The sequence below is a fragment of the Protopterus annectens genome, chromosome 1.part0 (assembly GCF_019279795.1).
Source record: "Protopterus annectens isolate FY-2018-M chromosome 1.part0, PAN1.0, whole genome shotgun sequence".
NCBI classification, from domain to species: domain Eukaryota; kingdom Metazoa; phylum Chordata; order Ceratodontiformes; family Protopteridae; genus Protopterus; species Protopterus annectens.
The window spans coordinates 617,281,338-617,308,447 of record NC_056725.1 but is presented as its reverse complement, the minus strand read 5'-3'; the positions used below and the strand labels follow the sequence as shown (position 1 = coordinate 617,308,447).

Below are 27,110 nucleotides of genomic sequence, written 5' to 3'. Positions count from 1 at the left end.
CCATTCAGTTTGAAAATAAGCATGACTAGTGGCAAATGTGCTGTAGAACAACTTAAGCCAAGAAAGTAAGCCTTTTTTTCTTTTAAACACCTTTTGATTTTTTTTTTCTTTGTACGCTAGCCTTCCCCCTGCATACCTTAAAAGCACCTAGAGGGTGGGGCATACAATCACAGTGAGGTGGGATGTCACAATCATGCAGCTGATGTAGCTCCTCAAAGGTAGGTCTGTCCCCATTTTGAATGAATGGTTCTGGATTGGTCTCCGGTCTCGAGACAAGATTTAATAATGGGAGATGTGCCCCAAGATGAGCTCTATGATCATCTTGTCTCGAGACAGGATTTAATAACAAGAGACATGCCTCAAGACGAGCTCTATGACCATCCTCCCAAGGAACAGCAAACAAGTGTGATGCCTCTATTTTTCGCCTACCTTGACTGGCACTGCCAGTGCATGAACAAACCAAGGTCGACTGTGCTTCAGTCATGACTCAAAGATGGCAAAGAAATGCTCTGCAAGAGTAGAAACTACCACTAAGATCACTCTCAAAAGCAGGATATATTCACTGGATATCTTTATAATTTTGTTCAAAGAGCTGTTACACCAGTAAAGCTTATAATGGCAAAAAGTACAAAGCTGCATTACTCACCCTATATCTGTGTCCTTGGTGAATACTTCCCAAAAAGCAATCCATACACAAAACACAAGTTGGATCTACTGCACAGTCTCTGTCAACAATAAAAAGTCATGCATTAATAAATCATCCGGAAAATGAATACTCAAGTTCAGTATCTACTCTGAAAACATTTTAAGCAGAAATTCAGAGGTTGATAGGGAATCCATGTACCTTTGTATCTATGAGGTAAAGACCTTCACCATTATATATCAAATCCTCCCCCCATGCAGGAGATGCAGATCACATGAAAAGCATTCAAATCAGACAAGGTTTATGTTTAAAAAAAAAAAAAAGTATGTGTGTGTGTGTGTGTGTGTGTGTGTGTGTGTGTGTGTGTGTGTGTGTGTGTGTGTGTGTGTATATATATATATATATATATATATATATATATATATATATATATACACACACATATATATGTATATATATACATACATACATACATACATCAGTCAAAAACTGCATTCAAATGGAAAAGAAATGTGAATAGAACTATTCATTTAAAGGGAGGCGAATAGTCCTATACCTGCTATTATCAATCAACTCAAAGGTCATTGCATCTTAGAGAGAAAAAGAAATTACATTTGTCAGACACACAGAGTTCCATAAAAATGTATGCCCAACTGACCTTCTTCTACAGAATAAAGAACAAAAAGACCACTACCCATATGCAACAAGCAACTACTTTACCAAGGGCGGTGCTAAAAACTGAAAAAATAAATAAATAGATAGATACAGCAGCAGCTACTTCTTTCTCCACGGACAATTACCTTTAAATTAATACTTTACATTCTTAGGTCACCAATACAGTCCAGTAATTAATGCATATGAATGAGTATGAAGATGTAATTTCAAATTTTAACACCCCAAAATTTCCTTCTTTCTTAGCAACAAATTTCACGAGTGCCAGGCTGCTGTGACCAGGGCTGGTGCTATCAAATTTGGTAGTCACCAGTAAGTTGGGGACAGATCTCAGGTGTGATTACGTTGCTGCCACACTCCTTGCCCTGGTAAGCTCCGACCCCCACCACCACCACTTTACCAATCGCTGTATAAATAATGCACACAAACCATTACAGAGACTTGTACTGCCACTAGTTGTACTACATCAAGGTACATAAGCATACACTGTCAGGCATTTAGTAGCAATGTAACATTATGGAAAGGCTCTGTACCACAGAAAGGTAGCTAGCCCCACAGACAGCCACACACGACAAAGACAGCTACAACAAATTTGTGACACACTTACACCACATCAAACAAGACACATCAGAAGACAGACTGACCCCCCCCCCCCCAACACAGGTACTTCACTACAGTGAGAATGAAATGCACACAGGTGTCAAGATAGGCACACCAGTGCAGTGAAACAGACTTGCACAAGACAGTGCTATAGCAACACTGACACAAGACACTCAGCCAGGCAATACAAAGGGACACATGACAGCAACTACAGGGGTACACAAAAGCCCAAGACACAGCTACACACAAACACTGACAGACAGAAGTACAAACATACACCTTCAAAGTACAGTGGCATACAGACAGCAACTACAGAAGTACAATCCAAAGGTAGCTACAGACGTGCAGAAAAGTCAGACTGCAGAGGCACAACAGACAGCCATGGGACAGACATATGGAAAAACACTATGGACAGACAGGAAAAAGCCATGGGGATTACAAAGACTGAGACAGACTAGCTCCACCCCAAAGAGAAACAGGGGAAGGCCAGAAAGTACAGAGGTGACAAGCCCCAGAGTGTCATTTATCTAATGTGTGCAGTGAGCTTATCAGACTGATGGCACTTTTACTGTGCTATATGGCCAATTTTAGTTCTTCAAGCTGTCACTGTCCTCATAATGAATCCTGCCACTCCTAGCTGTCCTTGCCTCAACAAATCATGCTGTTTTTTTACTCTCTGTCCTATTTGTCCTACTTGTCAAAGTAAACAAAATCTGAATGAATACGTAGCATAGTATTATAAAAACTGGGCCAAGGTGCAACCTGAAATTTGCTGCCATACAGCATTCTACTGGAAAGGAAAGATGTGCACATATCAAGAGTTTTACTGGTATCCTACAAATTTTATACTGGACAAAATCTTCATTGAGGCTGCTGCACAATAAACCTTACTCATTTCATGCTCTACTGAGAGCACAGGTTAAGCCTGAAAGTCTCTCCTGACTCACTGATAAGCATAGGTGTGTCTTTATGAGTCTGAGTTTAGAAAAATCTGTGTTTTGCAGCAGCTACGGTGACAGATGCAGTCAAATAAAATGACCAGCTCAACACAAGTATTTATGTAGATGTCTAGTAACTGGTTGCAAATGAGGACATTTAACAGTGTCAAGCATTCGAAAAAGAATGACCTTGAACAGGAACTGAAAAGCCTGTGTTGCAGAGGCCACTTATCCTGTCATTCACTTTTTTTTCAGAGCCTTTCACTGTTGGATTAAGGTGTCCTCCGCAACTTCACTCAAGCCATTAATATTATTTCACAAAAATTCCAGTGGCCTTATTAAATTCAAAGTAGCTCAAACCAGTCAATAAAACAGTAGTGTTTGGGTCCAGTATCATCTCATCTTCTCCTTCATAGCCAAATAAATGCTTTTTCTTTATTCTGCCTCTATTCTGAAATATGGGCAAACATCCAATTCTTCTATCTTGGAGGCTTCATCCATGGCACACTGCAATCCTGTCTCTCTGTAATTCAACATCTCCATAGCTGACATCAGCACTTTGACAAATGTAGAAACATCAAAATATGGACTCTGCCACACTTTGCTTGCAAGATTACTCTCTGTCGACACATCAAACCATTAAACATACAATGGAATGATATGACTTAAGTTCCAAGCACAGACCCTTTTTGCCTGTTGGTATGTTGTGGCATCACTTGTAGCTTAAGTTTCACTTTTCTCCTGTAATGCTTCCATAAGTCCCTTCAACTGAAACTGTACTGCCTTGATGGTGTCGATTCTGCACTCCCAGTGAGTCTTGGACAGTGGCTTCACAGTGATGCTTGTGTGTGAAGATATGCCATTGCTTGTTGTTGAACACAGTATATAAAATGTTCTGTAGATTTCCAAAGATTTAAATTGTGGCTGGCATACGGCACATAAAATGCCCTTGAATTCATCTGGTTTATCCAGGTCTGCACTCCAGCTCAAATCCCTTTCATATTGCTGCCACTGGCATATCCTTGCCCTTGACGGTCGTTAATGTCCAGTTGATGATGTTGCAGAGTCTGACGTAAGCATCTAAGTCATGCTCTGGTTGTGTCATTCACAGGTACAAATCCCAGAAAGTGTTCAACTGTGGATGCAGTCCTTGAAATGTCCACATACCTGGCTAATACAGTCATTTCAAAAAAAGTCAGGCAGACAGGAGCTGGAAAACACAAAGCTGAGGTCGGTAATAGCGTAAAAAAGAAAATTTAATTTCCGCTTTCGTCACAACTTCATCAGAATACAAAAAGTCAAAGCACTGAAGTTCTTAAATAACAAGTCAATTAAAAAATCAATCAATTAAGTAATCAGCATAAATTATATTGTAATGCATAAAACTGTACTAAATATACAAATAAATAAACCTTAAACATTAAAAAAAGCCCTTAAATCTATGTCATCATGTTTGTTAATGATTAATTTTCCATTTTTTAAAAAACATTTGAGATTAATACTCTCATTAAGGCCAGGAAAAATATCTGCCCTTAATTTGATCTGCCACAAACATTCCCTTTGTTCAATATAGTTCTTGAAATCCCCAGCTCTATTGTCTGGTTTACATTTTCTAATACTGAGAATAAAAATTTATTAAATGTTGTGCATGAAATAGAATGCTTGTATAAAGCATTATTATGGTCCTTGGTTTTAATGGCGTACAAATGTTCTTTAATACGAGTAGCCAAGGATCTAGATGTCATTCCTACATAAAATCCAGGGCAGGAAGAACAAATACTAATATAAACAACTCCAGTGGTATTACAGTCTATGAAGTCAGTAACTTGAATAATTCTATCAAAAGTAGCTACTTTGATGTATGGACCCTCTGCAATATATCTACAAATGTGACAATTATAACAACGAAACATACCTATTTTATTGTACACAATAGTAGAATTAATGTAATCATTTTTTTCTAATATATTTTTTAATGTGTTCGTTTTACGGAACACAAACTTAGGGTCTTTACCAACTAGTTTAAAAATATCCCTGTTTCCTTGTATAACTTTCCAATTATTCTGAATAATGTTTTGAATCCTATAATTATCTACACTCATATCAAAAGAGCAAATGATGTCATTATTTATTATGTGTTTTTTACTACGAGTGAAAACTGTATGTGTATCATGCAGTATAGCTGGATAATGACTTACTCTTTTGTTTGCTACTCGTATTAAAGAACATTTGTACGCCATTAAAACCAAGGACCATAATAATGCTTTATACAAGCATTCTATTTCATGCACAACATTTAATAAATTTTTATTCTCAGTATTAGAAAAATGTAAACCAGACAATAGAGCTGGGGATTTCAAGAACTATATTGAACAAAGGGAATGTTTGTGGCAGATCAAATTAAGGGCAGATATTTTTCCTGGCCTTAATGAGAGTATTAATCTCAAATGTTTTTTAAAAAATGGAAAATTAATCATTAACAAACATGATGACATAGATTTAAGGGCTTTTTTTAATGTTTAAGGTTTATTTATTTGTATATTTAGTACAGTTTTATGCATTACAATATAATTTATGCTGATTACTTAATTGATTGATTTTTTAATTGACTTGTTATTTAAGAACTTCAGTGCTTTGACTTTTTGTATTCTGATGAAGTTGTGACGAAAGCGGAAATTAAATTTTCTTTTTTACGCTATTACCGACCTCAGCTTTGTGTTTTCCAGCTCCTGTCTGCCTGACTTTTTTTGAACAGTTTTTTTGGCGTGTTATTGGGTTATTGGTGTTCCTATTTGTTTGTCCTCCATGGCAGACGTCGCGGATGATACCATGATGAATCTATCGGTGCATTCCACACCGACATCTAAGCTTGATAGTGGAACGGACAAAGTGAACCGCCTACTTATTTCAACGCTTATGGATATTCAATGTTCATTGAAATTTCTTGTGGCGAAGGCCAGTAACACTGCAAGTTCTAATGAAGCATCTAGCCCAATCGGGGCGTGCGAAGAATTACCGACAGTCATTCATTTGGATAGTACATCTTTCTCAGATCGACGAGCAACTGTTAATACAGGAACTGTTAACAATGTAGCTGGAACAAATATTACTAACTGTGCGGGGTTATTGAACCGCTACGAAAATCCGTTCAACATATACAAACGGAATTCGTCTCCAAACGAAGATAACTACACTAACATACAACGGGATCTTCTACTCAAACTCTTAAAAAGGTACAAATCTTTAGATTTAGAAAACTGCTATTTCATAAAATGTATCGAATTAGGAATTGTTCCCAAGGGCTTACGTTTTTTTAAGTGCCCAAACGGAGTGGGAGTTGACCATCCCATGTTTGACTCTTTAACCACTTTTTTCAACGAGGCTGGGCTCCGTTTTTTACAGCTGTTAATTGACAACAACACAGAGAAAATGTCTTTAATATTCAATGACATTAAGGAAGTTGAGGCTGGACTTAAACAGCGAATGTTAAGCAATGACTAATTCTTTACATTCTTTCTTTTCTAAAGAATTAACGGAACATGTTAAAGTAGTAACTAATAGAAAACAGTCCAAAATGGAGAGGGATATTGCCTGTTACCATAATAAGACAGCTTACAGTCAATTTTTACCCAATCCACGGAATCGTGATTTTCGCTCACAAGGATATCCTATAAATACACGTTACCGCAAAGAAGCGGTTATAAACAAACAGCCTACTGTACCTAACACAGTTGCAAGTAATAATCTTTTCAGCAACTATAATGCTGAATTTCCGCCATTGCTACCAGGCTCGTGTACTGACACTATTAAAGATTTACAAGAGGACAGACAAGCTGATAGCAACGGCACCAGGAGGCCCGTTACTGGGAATTCAGAATGCCGTTCTATTTCTAGTTTGGTCAACAATTCCAACAACAAGACTGACACCAATGAGCCCATTAGCAGTTATAAGAACAAAAAGAAAGGTCAAGACATGGACAATGTTAAAAGCACTATTCTGACTAGGAGCCGTACTTTTTTGGGCTCGAATTCGTCGGGGGACGAATGTTAAATAATGATGGGGTTAATGGTGATGGTTTTGGCATTATTAATTTATCTAAACACACTTTTAGTAAGTCAGAATTAGCAGTACTTAGTTATGGGTTTAACTTTATTCCACATAAAAAGGCTAATTTTGGAAGAACAATAATTGATTTAAAAAAATATACTAGAAAATTGAATCTATCTTATCTGATGCATGACATTCCTATATTTAACAAATGTCTTCATAAACCTTCTTGTTATGTCCCTAGTCTTCATTACACACTTAAAACTTTTGAAGACTTGTGCATTAAAGATATTGAAAAATTATTTAAAACTAATTCGTACTTCCATGACAACTTGACTATTCAAGAAAGGACAGCCTTACGCAATTTAAAAACACTTACGGGTAAACTTAGATTTATGAAAAGCGATAAGGGGTCCAACCTAGTTGTCATGGAGCATGAACAATATAATGCAATTATGTCAGAAATGTTAAATGATGACAATGAATATGAGCCTATAGCTTACTATGAGATATTAAAAAACTTTGGAATGGTACATTCATATTTATATGATGCCTTAATGACTAATGAAATTAATTTAAAACTATACAATTTTTGTTTAATTGATAAACCCAAAATTGGTGTCATTTTTGGAGTCCCAAAAACTCATAAAAATGTTTCTAATCCACCTTTACGTCTTATTGTTTCTTCCCCTCATTCTGTTACCGAAGGAATTTCTTTAATTGTGGATGCCCTTTTGGGACCTTTAATTAGTGAAAATGCATCTTTTATCCAAGATTCTTGGCATTTCTTGGAAAAACTTAATATTTTTTTCCATGACAGTTCTACCCACAATTTTGAGAACTCCAAACACATTATGTTAACTGTAGATGTTATTTCTCTTTATTCTTGCATTCCCCATGATGAAGGGGTGGAAGCTGTTCGTTGCTATCTAACCACTAAGAAATTATTTAACAGTTCCTTCACTAATGTTATTTGTAGATTTATTGAAATCATTTTGGAGAATAACTTTTTTATGTTTGGTAAGGCTTATTATAGACAAAAACGTGGTGTAGCCATGGGGTCATCAGCAGCACCTGCCTTTGCAAACCTTGTAATGGCATGGTGGGAATTGGAGTTTATTTCAGTTTTGAAGGAACACTTTAATATTCTTTTTTTCTGTAGATTTATAGATGATTTGTTTTTTATTATAGAAGGAAACATGGACACGGTTCCTTTTTTTCTTACTAAGATTAATTCTTTTTCTGATTATATTAAGTTTACATTAGGTGAAGTTGGACTAGCAGTTAATTTTTTAGATACCCACATTTGGTGGGATAAAGACGAACATATTTTTCACAGTAAGATCCACAGAAAAGAGACCTTCACCAATGGTTATTTACATAACAATAGTGGACACCCTCCACATATAAAGAAAAATATCCCAAAAGGACAGTTCATCCGAGCTTGTCGGATGACCACTAAACTTGATGTATTGGTTTCTGAATTTCATTTTATTACACATCTATTTCAACAAAGAGGATATAATGTGGAAATGTTGTTAAAAACTGGTGAGGAAATTTATAACAAAAGAGTAAGTCATTATCCAGCTATACTGCATGATACACATACAGTTTTCACTCGTAGTAAAAAACACATAATAAATAATGACATCATTTGCTCTTTTGATATGAGTGTAGATAATTATAGGATTCAAAACATTATTCAGAATAATTGGAAAGTTATACAAGGAAACAGGGATATTTTTAAACTAGTTGGTAAAGACCCTAAGTTTGTGTTCCGTAAAACGAACACATTAAAAAATATATTAGAAAAAAATGATTACATTAATTCTACTATTGTGTACAATAAAATAGGTATGTTTCGTTGTTATAATTGTCACATTTGTAGATATATTGCAGAGGGTCCATACATCAAAGTAGCTACTTTTGATAGAATTATTCAAGTTACTGACTTCATAGACTGTAATACCACTGGAGTTGTTTATATTAGTATTTGTTCTTCCTGCCCTGGATTTTATGTAGGAATGACATCTAGATCCTTGGCTACTCGTATTAAAGAACATTTGTACGCCATTAAAACCAAGGACCATAATAATGCTTTATACAAGCATTCTATTTCATGCACAACATTTAATAAATTTTTATTCTCAGTATTAGAAAAATGTAAACCAGACAATAGAGCTGGGGATTTCAAGAACTATATTGAACAAAGGGAATGTTTGTGGCAGATCAAATTAAGGGCAGATATTTTTCCTGGCCTTAATGAGAGTATTAATCTCAAATGTTTTTTAAAAAATGGAAAATTAATCATTAACAAACATGATGACATAGATTTAAGGGCTTTTTTTAATGTTTAAGGTTTATTTATTTGTATATTTAGTACAGTTTTATGCATTACAATATAATTTATGCTGATTACTTAATTGATTGATTTTTTAATTGACTTGTTATTTAAGAACTTCAGTGCTTTGACTTTTTGTATTCTGATGAAGTTGTGACGAAAGCGGAAATTAAATTTTCTTTTTTACGCTATTACCGACCTCAGCTTTGTGTTTTCCAGCTCCTGTCTGCCTGACTTTTTTTGAACAGTTTTTTTGGCGTGTTATTGGGTTATTGGTAATACAGTCATTTGTTCGACTCCCAATGTCTGGCATGCAATCAAGAATCACAGAGAATTACCCAGCATCCTTCAGCTTCTCTACAATGCTCCTCATAGTAGCATAATATTTAAGATCAGCTGGATAATTTCATGTTCTATCTCCCTACCATGATAATGTCCCATTTCTTCTTTATTCCTAATACGGTGAAATTGCCATTGACATGGATGTACAGTGCATCACTAGTCCCATGGAGTACAATGTTAGACTGCGCCAGGTACTGGGCAATAACTATAATGTTTTCTAACACACCACACCAGCAAGCAAGTTCTTTTTCAAACACTGCTGTCTCCTATCATCCATCGTCTGCCTACTGTTTAGTTTCTTCCACTTGGTCAAGCATGCTACGGTGCTCAACCATGACCGTGGAAAGCTTCACTCTCCATGCTTTTTGACCACATGATGGGAGAAGGTGGTTTGAATTTCTAAACAACTTGTATGGAAACCAAAACATTGCATCTTTTGAGACCGAATATGTGAACCAAGTCTATTTTACTCCCCCCCCCCCCCCAACCTTCCTCCATTAGGCAGCATGTGTAAATAGGTGTCTGATGTAAATAACTCTTTTCTTATCATTGACAAGGAACTATGGTAACATCACTTGCACATGTCCATACTGGAAGGCAGCTATCCTAAACTCATCCCTTATCAAGTCAGGACAAATTCCTAGTTCTTCAAACAACACACCCTTCAAGTCCCAGGCTGTCACAGGCCACATCTTATCATACAAAGAATGGGCTGCTTCTTTATCAAAAAGTCTGATAATCCTAGCAGAAATTCTAAAGTTGAATTGTCAGATGCTATCATAATTTCCTACATGGCAATGACAGTAGGTTCACTGGGGGGCAGCTTGTGGTGTAGCTGCAACAGGTTGGATGATTTCTACTAAAAGGATACTGGATCACAGTGGGTATGTTGTAATGCAGGACCACTGTATGTACTTCAGGAAGACGTTTTGCTGCATCTCCCTTCCTTGATGACCCACAGTAAAATTTTCTAATGGAATCCTGCTGTCTCTTTGCATCCTCATTCCTCCGTGGCTACATCTTTCTCTGCTGTTTTAACAAATGTGCATGCTTCATTTCTAATGAGGAATGGAAGTAAAGCTGAATTACGACATGATCAGTCATCAAGTCCTTTTGTCATGTTAGTAAAGAGCAGCACAAATTTTCTTTGCAATAATCTTGGCACACTATACATACTCAAAAGTCCGTGAGACTTAAGAGGCTAGCATTCTGAACTACATTTGCCAAATCACATCCATAAAAATCAGCATTACACAAAGTCATATGTGACCATATGGAATGTTACCCATCATATTTACTTGATGGACCCACTGATGCAAATTCTCAACTCACAGGTGCCCAAACCACAGAACATGTGAAATACAAACTTCAAAGCCTCCAATAAGTGTAAGCAATACGGTGGTGCAGCGGTAGCGTTGTTGCCTCACAACAAGAGGTTCTCCCTTTCGATTCTTGGCTGGAGTGCGTGGAGTGCCTTCTGTGTGGAGTCTGCATGTCCTCCCCACAGTTGGGTGGGCGTTCAAAAGACATGCGTAAATGGGTGTGCCTTCGTTAAAGGTTGAACGTCGAGCTGGCATCTCGGTGTTCATTAAAATCTACTGCCAAACATTAGCGGACCGGAGTTCCGCTGTGGCGACCCCTAACCGGGAAAAACCAAAAGACAACAACAACAACAATAAAAGTCTTGACTGTAAGTTCAAACAGCAAACCTACCATCTTACCCTTAAAGCTCTGTCTGTGACACTTGGAAACACTTTTCTCCTCTACTTACATAATACAATCACCACATATACCTGGCCTGCCTTGAAAGGTGGGTTTTGGGCAGGAGTTTCCTGGGGTTTGGAAGATCCCAGTCAGTGAGCCCCAATCTTAAAGGAAGGAAGGGAACGGCGTTGTTTCCTTCTGACAAACTGTGTTTTGGAAGGGTAATTTTGTGGTATTTAGTGACGGGGGACACAAAAACGTGTTTCAGTTCCTTAAGCTTTCCCTTTGTCATGCAGGAATTTAAACAGTGCTACAGCTTCAGCCCAAAAAGGGCATCATTGTCAAGAGGTGCATCCATAACTTTAACCTTAATATCTTTAGGCAAAGGTTGGAGTTGCAGCCATGAGTACCTCAAATAGAGAACCTGAAGCTGCTGACCTTGCTGATACCTCAGCTGCATCATAACTGCATTTAATAGTGTGTCTAAGCACCTGGGCTGAGGTAGACTGTAGACAGGTAAGCTGTGCCTTAGCTGGTGCATCAGGAATGTCTGATACCAGCTTAGAAGCTTGAGAAAGTAAGGCCAGAACATATTTAGACATGTGGATCTGGTAGTTAATGGCTCTGAAAGTCAGGGTAGAGGAGGCATACACTTTTCTCCCTAACCTTTCCATCATTTTACTACCTTTGTCTAAAGGGAGCAGATTTGTATACGAAAGCGATTTGTATGGTTTGTCTGCAGTGAGAGAATACTGCAGGGTTGAAAGAGTAACTTACTGTGCTCTGAGACCTTATAGAATCTGTCATGCATTTTGGAGCTGGAGGTTAAGAAATCTGGACTCTCAGACGTTGAGAGAAAGGCATCCAGAAAGGCATGGAGAACAGGAGGAATGGCCAAGGGAGGAGGAGAATCCATCTGCAATTGGTCGTAATACCTCTTTTTAACTTCAGATACTTGACTTTTTTCCTATTTGAAGTGAACTCTCATCCTGGAACTAGTTCTCCAAAGGACAAATCTTCCTCAGGGGAATCCCCACTGCTGTAATCTAATTCAGGAAAGCACAACCCAGGGGACACTCAGTTTGGGAAGTACAGAACAAGGATTCATCAGATATAGAAGAATCTTCTTTACCAGTGGCCTGCTTTTACTCCAGTAATCCCCTGGGAGTGGAAAAAGGAACAGATATGGGTGGGAGGCCTGAGGATGGGTTTAACGCCATGAAGACATTCAAAATTCTTTGTGAGAAGGCCTGCCAATCAGAAGAAGGATCCTGGAGAGAGGAAAAATATTTCTGTTTCTTCTTCTTTTCTACCAGGAAGACCCACAATAGGTTGTGAAGAAATAGCCAACGCATGACTGAGCTCTGTGGTAGTGAAGGGATTAACAGAGATGGGGGAGATGGAGGCAATAGATGAACACTGCTCGGGACACCCGAGATAGTGGGCCAAGGTACCCTCTTATCCTGAACGGACATCTGTAATGCTTCTGTGGACGTGTTAGTGGCACCCTCCCTAATACCTTCCAAAACAGTACCCGCTGCAGGTTGGGAACCAGAGATCAAATGGGTTTCTAGGCCTTTATTGGCCCCCGACTCTAGAGGCAAAGCTAAAGATTCCGGCCTGACCTTTTTGGCCGTATTCTTCAGTGACTCACCAGACGGACCCAAGGTGCCCTCCATACCAAATGCTAACCATTTCAGATGCTGGGTCTAGAGGTAAATGTTCAAGACTGACAAACTACAAAGGGTCTTGAGGACGAACACCTGGCAAATCACACAAGACTTGTAATCGCACTCAGGCCCTAGGCAAAACAAATAGTGATTGTGGCTGTGTGTGTAATCTGACATCCACAACTACACTTGCCTTTCCTAGATGCCATCAACCTCAAAATATGCAGCAGCAAAAAACAGCTTTCACCGACGGGGCACTTATTTGAAAACACTTTGATCAGCCAAATGGCAGAAGCTGTCATTCGGACTGGGGGCAGAGAAGTTCTGAGAACTGGTACATGCTGACATTACCTTTATGGCCTATGCTGCCTGCCAACTGATATTGCCAACATCCTGGCAAACAGGCTCAGTACTAACTTTACCCCTCTCTCACCTCATAAAGGGCCCATCTCTATACCAGAAGAATGCAAAGTTCCTGTAATCCCGGCTGCACAGGTAAAAAAAAACACTCTCCAAAGCCAAGAACACAGCATCCATGAGACCTGACAACATCCCAGGCTATGTTCTACATGAACTACAGAATGAACTGGCACCCCACCTAAACACCAAGTTCAATCATAGCCTCATCTCAGGCTTTGTGCCCACTGAATGACGCACAGCGACAGTTATCCCACTCCACAAAGGGGGAGCCCGGGAACTACCACCCCATTAGCCTAACGAGCATGGTCTGCAAGGCCATGGAACTTATAAACAAGGACATTGGTAATCTCCAAACTCTGCACCCCACCCAGGTCAGGTTTCTAAAAGGCAGATCATGTCTCCTAAACCTGAGAGAGATCTTTGAAGCAGTCACCAAAGCCATAGACGAGGGTAAGGTGGTTCACACAGCCTATCTAGATTTTGCCAAGGCTTTTGACACCATCCCCTACTCTGGAATTATAGATAAACTCACTAAACTAGGTATAAATTCCTATGTCACAAGATGGGTTGCCAACTGGTTCACTGACAAAACCCGCACTGGGAAAGTAGCAGACTTCAAATCCGACTTCAGACCAGTGACAAGTGGAGTACCACAGGGTTCAGTCCTGTTTGGTATCTACTTTTCTGAAGTACAGGCTAACATAGAAGGTCTTTGGCTAATGAAGTTCGCAGATTACTGCAAACTAGGAGCCATAATCGAAACTCCTAACGATGTGGACATATTACAAAAGGGCCTCACTGATACAGATGCCTGGTGTCAAAGCCAAGGCCTCAAGCTCAATGTCAGAAAGTGCACTGTCATCTCCTTTGGTAAAAAATCTGTACCCATGAGCTACCACATAGGTGGTAGTCTACTTTACATCAAAAGTGTGATAAGAGACCTTGGGACACATGTGGACAGTAGTCTCTCCTTTGATAATCACATCGCCACAGTAGTCAGGAAATCCTTCTACGTGGCACACCTCATCACAAAAAGTTTCTCATCCAGGAAAAAAAAAAAAAAAAAAAAAGAGGTAATTGTTCCCCTCTACTTGTCATTCATTAAATCCATTATAAGAGTACAACGCCCCTTTTGGTATGTACCTCACAAGACATCTACAACAACTGGAAAGGCTGCAAAAATACCTCACAAAGAGGATTATCAGCCTCAAACAGATGCCCTATGCAGATCGTCTCAAAAAACTCTAGCTTTACTCCGTCACATATCGCCTAGTCAGAGGCGATCTCTGCCTAACATACAAAGCCATGTCAAAAGCAGAGCTGTTGGACATGCTCCACTTAAAAGAAATCCCAATCCCTCTAAGGTACACGTTCTAGGGACCTAAACCTTGTCACCACAATAAAAGGAACATGCTGGAGGGATAGATTCCTATTCCAGCATATGGGAAGTCTCTGGGACAAACTACCTATATATCAAACAAAGCTCCTCCTCAGCACTCTTCAAGAAAAATCTTGATGACTGGATGGGAAATAGGAAATTCACCCCGGGGATCACCTCTAGGGCTCTGCTCGACAGGGGCACAGGAAAATAATTTTGGGTGGTGAAAACCAGGGTACCTTTTTGGCCAGGCTTATAGAGGCCCTTGGGCCAATAGCCTAGTACCTACCTATGAACCTATGCAACGTTGTACGTAACATACAGCAGCATAAGTCTTTTGTATACTATCCAGATGTTCGGGTCACCTAGGCAGGGAATCACAAAGGTTAAGAATACTGCAACATAGGAATAGAAGGACAACTAAGGATATACATTTTTTCCAACTGGGGGAGAGAGGATCTGAACTGCCTAGACATAGAAAGGCATTACTAAGGTTAATTCTGTTGGCTGTCCAAAAAGTGATTGCTAGAAAATAGAAATCAAAGTCAGAGCCAGCTGCATTTAAAGTACTGATTATTATAAAAACAATATTTATTTTACATTTGTTTACTAAGAAAGTCCGAATGGATACAGGTCCATTTTCAGTGGAGACCCAGGGCGAAAAGCTCAAATAAAATCAAACAGTAAGAAATCAACAACACTTAGACTATAGATATAACACAGTTATAACACAGTAAATGTCCTAAGATAACATAACAATAAAGATGAGAAACTTTAGAATATAATTTCATGTAGTACATAAACACAATATACATTCCTTACAATAATGTTGATGATACTACTATAGAAATCATACTTAGAACACTCATCACAGTATTATAAATGGGATACACAATATGCTACACATTGTGTGGTGTGGGATGTTGAAGCTAGTTAGGAAATGTTAGTAAGTAAAATGGGTGAGACAGTGTAACAGCTGAGATGTGGCTAGTCAAGTTGTTACCAAGTGGTAGGGGTGAAGCAGCACAACAGAGTACCAAGCACTACGACATGCAAAAGTAAAACAGAATTGATTAGTGAACAAGGTTTAAAGGGGCAAAATAAAATCAATATTTTTGGATCAATACAAGGAGAAAATAAAATCAAGATATGTGGATCAAACAAGAATACAGATGGGTTAGTTCTGTAGATAGAGAAGGATATTATAAGGCATATTGGGTTAAGGTGGAGAATAGATTGTTAACTTTTCATCCTTGGGAGTCACAGGAACATAACCATGTATTCATATAGTGTGCTTTGAGGAGCTTTTTAAATTGTGTGGTGGAGCTAATAGAAGTCTGGTGACTAGGTAGGGTACTCCACGCTTAGTTGGAGAGAGATTTTCCAGTGTCATTATTGTGTTTGATGACATCTAGGCAGTTTTGGGTACTAGATCTTAAGGTTTGTGTTGCAGAATAAGGTCTAATTAGATTATGGAGTGCTGTAGTTTTAGCTGGGTAGTAGTATAGTTTGTGTGCCAATGACAACTGACTGAATTTCAGTAGCTGAGGCAGCTAAAGCCAGTTTAGTTTGAGAGCTACACAGTAATAGGTCCTATATGGGGTCTCAGTAGCAAATCTAGCAATCTTGTTATAACAAGATTCTAATTTGTTTGGGTCGGCTTTGCGGAGGTTAGTTAGTATTGGGGATACATAGAGGAGTGTAGATAACAGATGTGTCCTGGCTATAGTGGTTTTAGTGTGTTTAGTGAGAAATTGCTTGTTCCGATAGAGGAGGCAATGTTTTTTCTGAACTTTCTTGATAGTTTGGGATATATGAATATCAAATTTTAGGTTGTTGTCTTATTTCTACACCTAACAGTTTAGTGTGGGAGGTAGTGGTGACCATGGTTTTGTTATTAGACATGATGGTAAAGTTGTCACAAGGGGGGGGGGGGGTCTACAAGGGCTGAAAAGAAGTTTTGTTTTACTTGGGTTTAAGATAGGCTGGGAGCTAGTGAACCAAGTCTCTCCTAATGAAAAGCAGTTTTCAGTTAGGGAGTTATAGTCATCTAATGTGTGGGCTGCACATATGAGGGTGGTGTCATCAGCATATTGTACTACCGAGGCACCGGGTATGGAGGATGAGAGCTGACTGGTAAACAGAGAGAAGAATAGTAGGCGAAGTATGGAGCCCTGAGGACAGTTGGTTCTGCCATTTTACTGCTTGTTGGCATCCTGATAGGTAGCTTTTAAACTATGAAATAGAAGGGGTGCTGATGTTTAGGGTGGATAATGTATTAAGGAGTCTATTATGGTTGACCATATCGAAATCTTTAGACAAATGTGTCTGTGGTGGCGAACTGTGTTGGAAAAGGACATTACAGCTGTGGTGGTGCTGTGGAAGGGTCTAAAGCCATGCTGATATTTAGAGAGCAGACTGTTTTTAGAAGGTAGTCCAGTAGTTGAGTGTGAACAACTCTTTCTAGTATTTTTAATAAGGGAGCTAGAATAGCAATTGGTCGGTAGTTATTGAGTTCTAAGGAGCTGCCACTCTTGTGTAGTGGTATTATGTGCGAGATATTCCATATACTTTACACACTGATATTGATCCATTAATTAGAATAGCAACAGGATAGGCTATAGCCTCTGCAGCTAGCTGTACGAATTCTGCTGGTAAATTATCTGTGGCCAGGATGGTTGGTTTAAGCTTGTGGAAGAGTTTTAAAATGGATTTGATTGACGTTGGGTGCAAGCTTAAGTGGGAGATATCTTGTGCATTTGTGCTATTTTGTGTGGATGGTAGGACAGGACAGCTACTATTACTTTGGGTTTCTGCAAGGGCCTGAAATGTTCTGGTGAAATATTTACTGAACTGAGTGGGGATATTATCATGGTTCTTTACTGAAACTGGCATAGGGGTAGCAGATTTACCCGATTGAAGTATAGAATTTATAGTGGCCCAAAATTTTTGAGGGTTGTATGTTTTTCTTGCAAGTTTTGGTAGTAGTTAATATTGTCTATTTAAATGACTTTTTTGGCTTTATTACAGAGTTCTGAGTTAGTTTTGTTGATTGGGTTCTGTTTCTGTGAAACTGTATCCATGCTTTGTCCCGGTCTTTGAGAATGGATTTAGTTATCTTAGTAAGCAAGGGAGCATTACTTTGCTATTATTCTAACGGTTTTGGTGGGTGCAATGATGGTTTAACGTTTGTAAGAAAGTCAAGTTAAAGTAGTGTACTACCTCATCTAGAGAGTTACATTAGTGGTTTCCAATTGCAACATTTTAGGGCATTTATAAAATAATCTGGCTTACATTTTTTTGTTTCTGACTACTCTAAAGGTTGTCTGGTTAATTTGGTGAGATCTACTTCAAAGAAGGAAGGTAGGCTGATGGTCACCAAGGCTGTTGGGCAGACAGCCTGCTTGAGATGGGAGTGAGGGATCAGAAATAAGAATCCAGTCCAGAATGGACTGACACTTGGATGTTTTATCAGTTCTAGTAGGGGATGAGGTAAGCTGAGTAGGTGGACTGTGGCCAGAGCAGTTGTGCCAGTCTATATTAAAATCTCTTAAAATCTTTTCTTGAGGAAGGGAGTTTGAGATTCATTTTTTCCATACTAGTAATGTTACCTGGAGGGCAGTACCAGCCTATAATATTTGAGTTTATTGGGGTTCAGTCTTAACCTTGAAAGGATGACTTCTACATTATCTATGTCTGGAATTTTAGCATCAGGTTGTTCTAACATGAGATGGTTATGGAATAGTCATGCTACCCCTCACACCCCTTTGGCTTTTCTGTCTCTGCATACGATGTTATAACCTGGTGCTGTTATTTCGTTGTTACTGATTTCTTGGTTTTAGCCAGGTTTCTGTCAGCAATACAATTTCGGGTTTATATAGAGCTAATAGGGCATGAAGCTCATGAACGTTAAGATACTTCTCACTTAAGGTTAAGAAAGAGGAGAGAGGCTTTGTGTCTATGGATAACAGAAGTAAGGTTGTCCGGGTTGAGTAGAGTGTTGGAACCACATTTAGACTGTATGCCACCATTGCATGTTAGTTTATTTAGTACATGTAAGTAGAGTTTGCTAAACTTATAGATTTTCATACAATGTTTTATGGAGATCTGGGTTTTGCATTTGACTGCATTTTATGCAGGTAATAGTCGGTGTGGGAGGATCTAAAGAGGCATGCAGTTATGTCAACGTTTTGGTGGTACAATGTGATACCCAACAGCTGTAGTTTGCCATGGAGAGGACATGTTTTGCAGTTGAGTGTGGAAAGTGGTGAGGGCTTAGAGTTGGAGCAGTATGACAGTTGTGACTGTACAGAATAGGGTTTTTAAGAATGTGATTATGTAGGTTATGGACACTGTTCCCTGTATGAAGGTGAGTAGATGGAGTAAGTGGAGAATTTCAGCAAGTCTATGTGATAAGATTAGAGTGAGGGTGTGGTTGCTGTGGTGCGGTTGAAGATGTAGTGAAGTGTGATAGGATAATTAAGTTGGTGGGAGGTACTGAGTGGTAACTGAAAGGTGTGGTTTGTAACTGTAAATCAAATTGATGCGGGGGTGGGTGAGAATGGGGGTAGGGGAGTGGAGCAAAGTGAGGCCAGAACGAATCGGTAGGTGAACACAGTGGGATGGCCCTGGAGATACTAATGTGAAAATCTGCGTTGGTTACATTTCTAGTAATTATTTTAATCGGAGTTGCTGGCTACTGAGACTTGTCTGCATATATCAACTGGACAAAAGCTGATTTAAGTATACTTTTCTCTGCACTTATTTAAGATTTGATACAGTAAATATTGTGTGTCTGAGTCAGAAAATATTGTGTGCCTGTCTATCTGCAGTTAGCTGCCTGAAGTGTGAAAAAAGTAGCCATCTGTGCTCATTGGAAGTTGTTAGACTGCTTTGAAATTCCTGTGTTAATGTTAGCCTGGGGGGTTTGGTTGCATTAAAATCTGTGTTGGTTACATTTCTAGTAATCATTTTAATCGGAGTTGCTGTATCTGTTTATCTGCAGTTATTTCCTCACCCCCTCCCTGTTTCCTGTTGTGGTGTTAATCTTGGTGGCTTTGGAATTGCCCGCTCCTGCTGCAAATCTGTTTTTGCACACTCCTCCTGGACCCATCTCATTTGCTCACTCAACTGAGTACGGTGAAATCATATTTTGATTTCAGATACTCCTACCAGTCCCATCTCTCTGTATAGAAAGAGCACTTGGGAAGGACATTCCCCTATAGTACCTTAATTTGCTCTGTTTCCTCTCTCTACAAAAACAAATCCACTTCATCTGCTTTACTCTGTGTTTCTTCCTACTTTATTACCTTATTTTGCTTTTGCCTATTCTTAAAAGTACTCAACTGAATTTATTCTGCAGCCTTTATTATTGCTTGTTAGTAGCCTGATTAAATTGTAACCGTTATTCTAAGGCTTTTGGTTTAAGCACTTGGGGTTCAAACAGTTGTTTTACATTAAGAAGGTTTGTGGTCTGCACTGTTGTGGCAGGACAGGTAGAGTACATCCTTCTAAGTTGGGAACTGCTGATTGAAGGCTCAGTGTCTTATTCTAAAAGTGTATTAGTTCTGGGTTAAGAATTTGGGCTTCAGGCCAGTTATTTTACATTAAGAAGGTTTGTGGTCTGCACTCTTGTGGGAGGAGAGGCTAGATTCGGCCCTTCTGAGCTGGGAATTTCTGGTTAAAGGCTTACTGTGCATGCTTACTTGAACTGTTTCTTTATGAAATCGGTATGCCTTGTTTGCTGTAGCATAGACTAGATTCAGGCCTGCTGGATCTAGCTTTGTTTGTATAACTGGTGCAATGATCCAGGCTTTTGTAGAAGGTTTATATGTACCCTAGTGGCAGGAGTCTGCAGTTAGTACTTGTCTGATTGAAGACTGCTGGAACAGGGCTCAGTTTTGAGCTTTTTAACTGGTTAATTGGGTAAAGTGTTGTTTTGATTGTATCGGCTCTACTTTCTGAAAATAATATAGTTATACAGTTGTTTCCCACCTTTCTGAACTAGTATAGTCCAGTTTTCAGGTTATTGGTGAATCCAAGGCTGTGTTACAAGTTTCTGTGTTGCCCATACCTTACTTGGATAGAAGGAAGTTTTCTCTGTTCACCTGTGAGAGAGGGGAGCTTTGAGCAACCTATCTGTCCCTGGAGTAGTGGTTTCAGCCCAGATGTTAGTTTATTGGCCATTTTAGGCTAATTTCTATCGCTTTCACTTCTCTTCTATAAAATCCGTATTTGCGCGGTTTTGCACAACGGGCAGTGCCGGTTAGCTAGAGTTAAACTATTCTCGGCTCCACGAAGTCTACTCTTTAATTTTTCCCTTGGAACTAAACAAACCTTCAACTTTAGCTCTCAAACCATTCATTTCACAGTCAAGCACTTGCTTAAAACTCATAGCAAGCACTAATTAACCCTAGCAGTGGACTCCCCCCATACTGTCCAGAAGGACAAGGCTCTCTATTCGTCCCCACCAGCCAATCACAAAAACAGCTTACTCTACCTTTTCAGGCATGTCCAAAGGGCAGTTTCCGGCATACTTTCCAGTCCAACTGGTGAATCGGGGCATTTTGAGGCAATGTTACAACTGCCTCATGCACACAGACGATCCTCTCCTCCTACCACCAAACACGAATATATGCGAGAGATGCACTTATACAGCCAAAATGGAGGCAAAGCTCTCTCAACTCGAGACTGGAACTGACAGTCAAGAGGAGAAGGGTAATACTTGCAACACACCACCAGTCTCACACAGACCTAATAAACCAACACTGGCAAATAACACACCTGAATACATGAAAACACTCGGAGGCTCTAAATAAAAATCTGTAAAAGCAACCGAGACCTCCAAAGCAGACATCCAAGCAACCTCCACACCCCATCACCAACCATGAAACACATGTTACACAATCAGTGTGCCACACAATCACAGCCCTCAAGGCAAAATAACACACTCAACACACTAGTAATAGGTGACTCTATAGTCAAGCACACGATGTCCCACTAACTAGGCAGGACAAGAAGGTTACAGTTAGCTACCTGTCGGGCACCAGGATCTGTCACATAACACAAGCACTCAGGTCATTTCAGAACAAGTACAAATACGACTTGTCCATGTTGGTGGGAATGACCTCAGACATGCCTCCCTGGACTACATGAAGAGTCACGGAATAGCTCTTTGATCATGTAGCCTAGGCCGGTATGACCCTGAGTAGCATCCTGCCCTCACCAGGAAAGATGCCACAGTATAAATAAAAAATGATCAATTTCAACAATTGGCTAAGTTTCTGGTGTCATTCAAAGGAGAGCCAGTATATGTCCGCCTGGGATGCTCAACAAGCCATGTTGCTTCGCAAGAGATGGCTTGCACCTGTCACCCTTAGGTTTACGAATACTAGCCAAGGCTCTTGCCATGTGCACAGTACCTTTTTTAGTCAAGGCTCAAAAGACAAACCCACCACCATAAACAGCACAAGTAATCAAAAACTGAGGGTGATGCTACTCAACGCCAGAAGTCTAAACCTCAAAATGCACGCACTCAAGGCACTCCTCAGTATGGAGAACACGGACATCTGTGCAGTAACAGAAACCTGGTTCAAGGCTTCCGAGAGCACCCCAGTACTACTAGGTTATAACTCATACCATACCTTTTGGCTACAGAACCAGGACCAAAACACAAAAGGTGGGGGTGTATGCATATTCATCAAGGACACCCACACCTCCCGGTTAGTGGTGCAACACAATGGATCAGAGATCATCCATGTGCAACTAACAACGGGCAAAACTGTAATCCAAATTGTAGCTTGCTACAGATCACCCACCATGTCCCAGAACCCCCATTCCGCATTTCTGTAGACAGTGGGAAATATCAAGGTCCTACCAAACACCCTAATACTGGGTGATTTCAATTACCCACACATAAACTGGGAGAACTACTCAAGTACCAACTCCCTTGCCCAACACGTCCTAGAATTTATAAACTCGAATGCCCTGGATCAACTGGTCAACACCCCCACTAGAGGGAACATATTGGACCTGGTCATCACCAACATGGGCGACCTGTGTTCTACACCGAAGGTCAACCCCTCACTAGTTAGATCAGACTATAGACTAATCACTCTGGATATCCACATTCCGCCCCCACCCCCAATCAAGGAAACCACCGTGAAAAACTTTTCAAAAGCAAACTTCACGTTACTTAAGACCGAGGTAAAGGTTCACAGCCCCCATGCTAAAGGACAATGCTGTCCAAGCTGCTGAAACCTTTACAAATGCACTCTGAGCATCAGCAGGAATGCATGGATCATACTATCCCAAGTAAAACCAAGACTCGCTCCTCCAAGAAAAGAAGAGAGTAAAATCCAAAGAAGGAAAGACATCCCTGATCAGTATCCGCAAGAAACTACAATCCCTCATTAAATCATCCAAGGCTAGTTTCGAAAGAAACACTGCCAAGGACTCCAAAGATCACCACAAAACATTCTTTAGCAATGTCAAGAACATAAGTGGAAACTCTCCGATCTGCTCTGAGTTAGTGCAGAATGGCACAAAATACACTGAACCCACTGATATTGCCAACATTCTGGCAAACAGGTTTAGTGCAAACTTGACCCCCCTCTCACCCCCTAAAGGGCTTACAACCATACCAGAAGAATGTAAGGACCCGTCAATCACCGACACACAGGTTAAAACAGCCCTATCCAAAGCCAAAAACACAGCTTCAATGGGACCGGACAGTGCCCCAGGCTGTGTCTTACAAGAGCTCCAAAATGAACTAACCCCTCACCTAAACACACTGTTCAAACTCAGCCTCTATACAGGCTACGTACCCACAGAGTGGTGCACAGCAACAGTTATCCTACTCCACAAAGGTGGGGTCACAACGGAACCCATGAGCTATCACCCTATACGCCTGACTAGCCTGGTATGCAAGGCTATGGAGCACATCATCACAGAACAGAGACATTGGGAACCTCCAAACCTTGGACCCTACCCAGTTTGGTTTTAAGGGCAGATCATGCCTCCTAAACCTGGTGGACTTCTTTGAGACAGTTACCAAGGCATTACATGAGGGAAAGGAGGTCCACACAGCCTACCTAGACCTCGCAAAGGCTTTTGACACCATTCCCCATTCTAGTATTATAGACAAGCTTACCAGTGTGAACATAAACCCCTACGTCACGAGATGGGTTGCCAACTGGCTCACGGATAGAACCCACGTTTCAGGCTCTACGTCCGACTCTAAACCAGTTACAAGTGGCATCCCCCAGGGATCAGTCCTAGGACCCCTCCTGTTTGGTATATTCTTCTCAGAGGTACAGGCAAGCATAGGAGGACTATGGCTGACCAAGTTCGCAGACGACTGCAAACTAGGGGCCATAACTGATTCTCCGGCTGATACAGACACCCTCCGGAAGGGTCTCACTGAGACGGACACCTGGTGTCAAAATCATGGCGTCAAGCTAAATGCCAAAAAGTGCATAGTCATCCCCTTTGGAAAAAAATAAAGTACCTGCAAACTACCACATAGGTGGTAGTCCCCTAAATACAGAAAATGTAATAAGGGATATGGGGACCCAAGTTGATAGTAATCCCTCCTTTGATAAGCATATTGCCAAGGTGATTAGAAAATCCTTCTATGTGGCCCACCTAATCACAAAAGGGTTCGCATCTAGAACAAAAGAGGCTACTGTGCCTCTCTACTCAACACTCATTAGACCCATCATAGAATACAACGCCCTATTTGGGATGTACCTTACAACACACCTGCAACAGCTGGAAAGACTACAAAAGTACCTCACCAAGAGGATTACTGGCCTCAAACAGATGCCCTATGCAGCCCGACTCAAGAAACTCCAGCTGTACTTGGTTGTATACCGCTTTCTCAGAGGTGATCTCTGCCTGACATACAAGGCCATGTCCAACCCAGAACTGATGGACATGCTCCACCTAAAAAAAAAAAAAAAAACAAATCCCGGAGAGCCACACACTCTAGAGATATAAACCTCACTACAACGATAAATAGGACATGCTGGAGGGATAGATTCCTGTCCCAGAGACTCCCCATGCTTTGGAACAGGATTCCAATATACATCAGGCAGAGCCCCTCAATAACACGCTTCAAGAGAAACCTTGACAGGTGGATGGGAAACAGAAAATTTACCCCGGTATCACTGCAGTGGCTCTGCTGGACAGTGGCTCAAGGAACTCATCTAAGGGGGTGACGAAAGTCAATGCATTCTGGCTAGGCTTATAAATGCCCTTGGGCAGATAGCCTAGTAGTTGCCTATGACAAAAAAAAAAAAATCAGTCAGGTAAGCTTTTGTTTACTTGATAAATTAGGCAGATAATGCTGGATGGTAGCAGACAGAAAAGATTTACCACCATTATATCATGCTAGTTCAGTGAGAATTTCAAAGGTAAAGGAGTTGGAAGAGGGATCTTTAGAAAAAGGAAGGAGTACATTACACATAAATAAATGGAAAATGTAGTAGTAATACATACAAAATAATGTGCAGGAGGAGAAGTGAGGTTTAAGGGAAGACAGAAATTCAGGAATATATGCAATGCTGGAATGATGATAACTTCAAAGAAAAGACATTTGAAGTAGAACGTTTGCAAATGGGAAAAAATACTATGCTTCGTTTTCTTTTCCATTAATGTATACTTCTCTAGATCTTAACTGATAATTTAATATAAAGGTGTCAAAAATAATGGGGGGACAGATCTGTCTCTAATACACCGAAATTCATTAGCTGACATGAAAAGGACAGTTGGCAGACATTTTGAAGAAGCTCCTGAATGGAGACCAACACCAAAGAAGTAGAAGAAAGGCTTTCCAGATGATAATTTGCTCTCTAGCAATCCAACAACATGAAAGGCACAAAAGCTCCGCAGACCACAAGATCTCTTATTAGACAAAACTAGTAAAAGAAAAGAGCAGACATCTGCAGATGTGGAAGCACTGCGGGTCCTCTTAGACCAATCGGGTCCTTTCTATGGAAGTTTAAAATAAGAACACTTTCTGAGCTGCAGATAATCAGGTCCTCACTTTACTGATGGCTACCTGATTGAGTGGAGCTGTTTGCAGACATCAGGAAACTTACAGAAAAGCTTTCTGAGGACAAACAAATACAAAATATTTCAGTCCTCTCCAAACGTGTATACAAACAGACTGCAACCACACATTTGTTAATGTACATGCGCACGCACACACTATTTACTTACTTCATTGGGAAAGTCTGACTAGGAATTAACTGCCCTTTCAGCAGAGGCCCATGAAGAAAAAAGCTCCACGGTTACATATACCTAGATAATATAACAATGTGTAAAATATCCATTAAAGCAAAAACATTAATAAAGGTATAACGGAGACATATCAAAAGGTCAACAATGAATTAACTAATACATACATTGAACTGAAGGTTTTATAAAAAAACTGTAATTATACAATGACAGTTTTGGTGATAGCATTCAACTACTCCACATTAAAGTGGATCTTTCTTACAAAATCAAGACAAACACAGTTTCAGCAGTTATACTGAACAAAAGACATTTTTTGCAGTTTACAAAGACAGCACTGGAAATAGTTAGGCACTCAACTAGTGAGGGGTGGTGATTATTGGTTGAACAAGTTGCGCTGATTCAAGTGTGAAAGAATGAGGGGGGGGGGGCATTATGATATAGTGGAAAGGACAGCCTTGTATAGGGATAGAGAAGATTAGGTGAGACAAGATAGCAACAAATTCCTGTGAGTGATGCATTACTGAGGAACATACAGCAGAAGATATGGCGGGGGAAGTATGTTGTGGCCAGTGAGATACGTATTTGGAATAAGTAAATAAGCACTTTGAGAAGGTCACTAACATATTACGGGCGCATTCTGCTGATTGTTATCAAAGAACAAATGAATCTGCACAAAAGATGCACGTAGTTTGCCGTAGCAGAATGTTTTGAGTACAGAAAACTGTAAGCAGACATTGCTGTGTGTCAAGAAGGGAGGACTTTGCATCCTGTTTGAAAGTTTTTGGTGCATGTATCAGTTATGGTGTATAAACCATTTCAGTGTTTCTTAGTAATTCTCAGCGTGCTAATAAAACTGACTGTTGTAGCCTTGTGTCCCCCCCCCCCCACAGCTAGTGCAGTAAACCTAACTGTTCAGTAGACAGTATATATTTAATTCAGATCTCTGTGATTAAATTAACCAAGCAGCCCTCTCAGTGCTTTCTGCCTTAGTCTGTATCACTTGAGACCCACCTGTTTATTTGCATCTCAATACATTCCCCTCCATTGCTAATGTATCTCCCTCTCTAATCTGTGCACAAACTGGCTACTAATAAGCAAGTCAATGTGAAGACA

At 40.0% G+C, this 27,110-nt stretch overlaps 1 protein-coding gene across 3 annotated transcripts in view; it reads right to left on the bottom strand.

The window, feature by feature from the left end:
- Window positions 1-27,110, bottom strand: part of UBR2 (ubiquitin protein ligase E3 component n-recognin 2) — a 5,196,118-nt gene that overhangs the window by 4,932,468 nt on the left and 236,540 nt on the right. For all 3 annotated transcript variants that reach the window (XM_044061864.1, XM_044061881.1, XM_044061872.1), the window contains exon 3: window positions 647-725. In XM_044061864.1, the coding sequence (XP_043917799.1) occupies window positions 647-725 (79 nt within the window). The remainder of the gene's footprint in view (window positions 1-646; window positions 726-27,110) is intronic.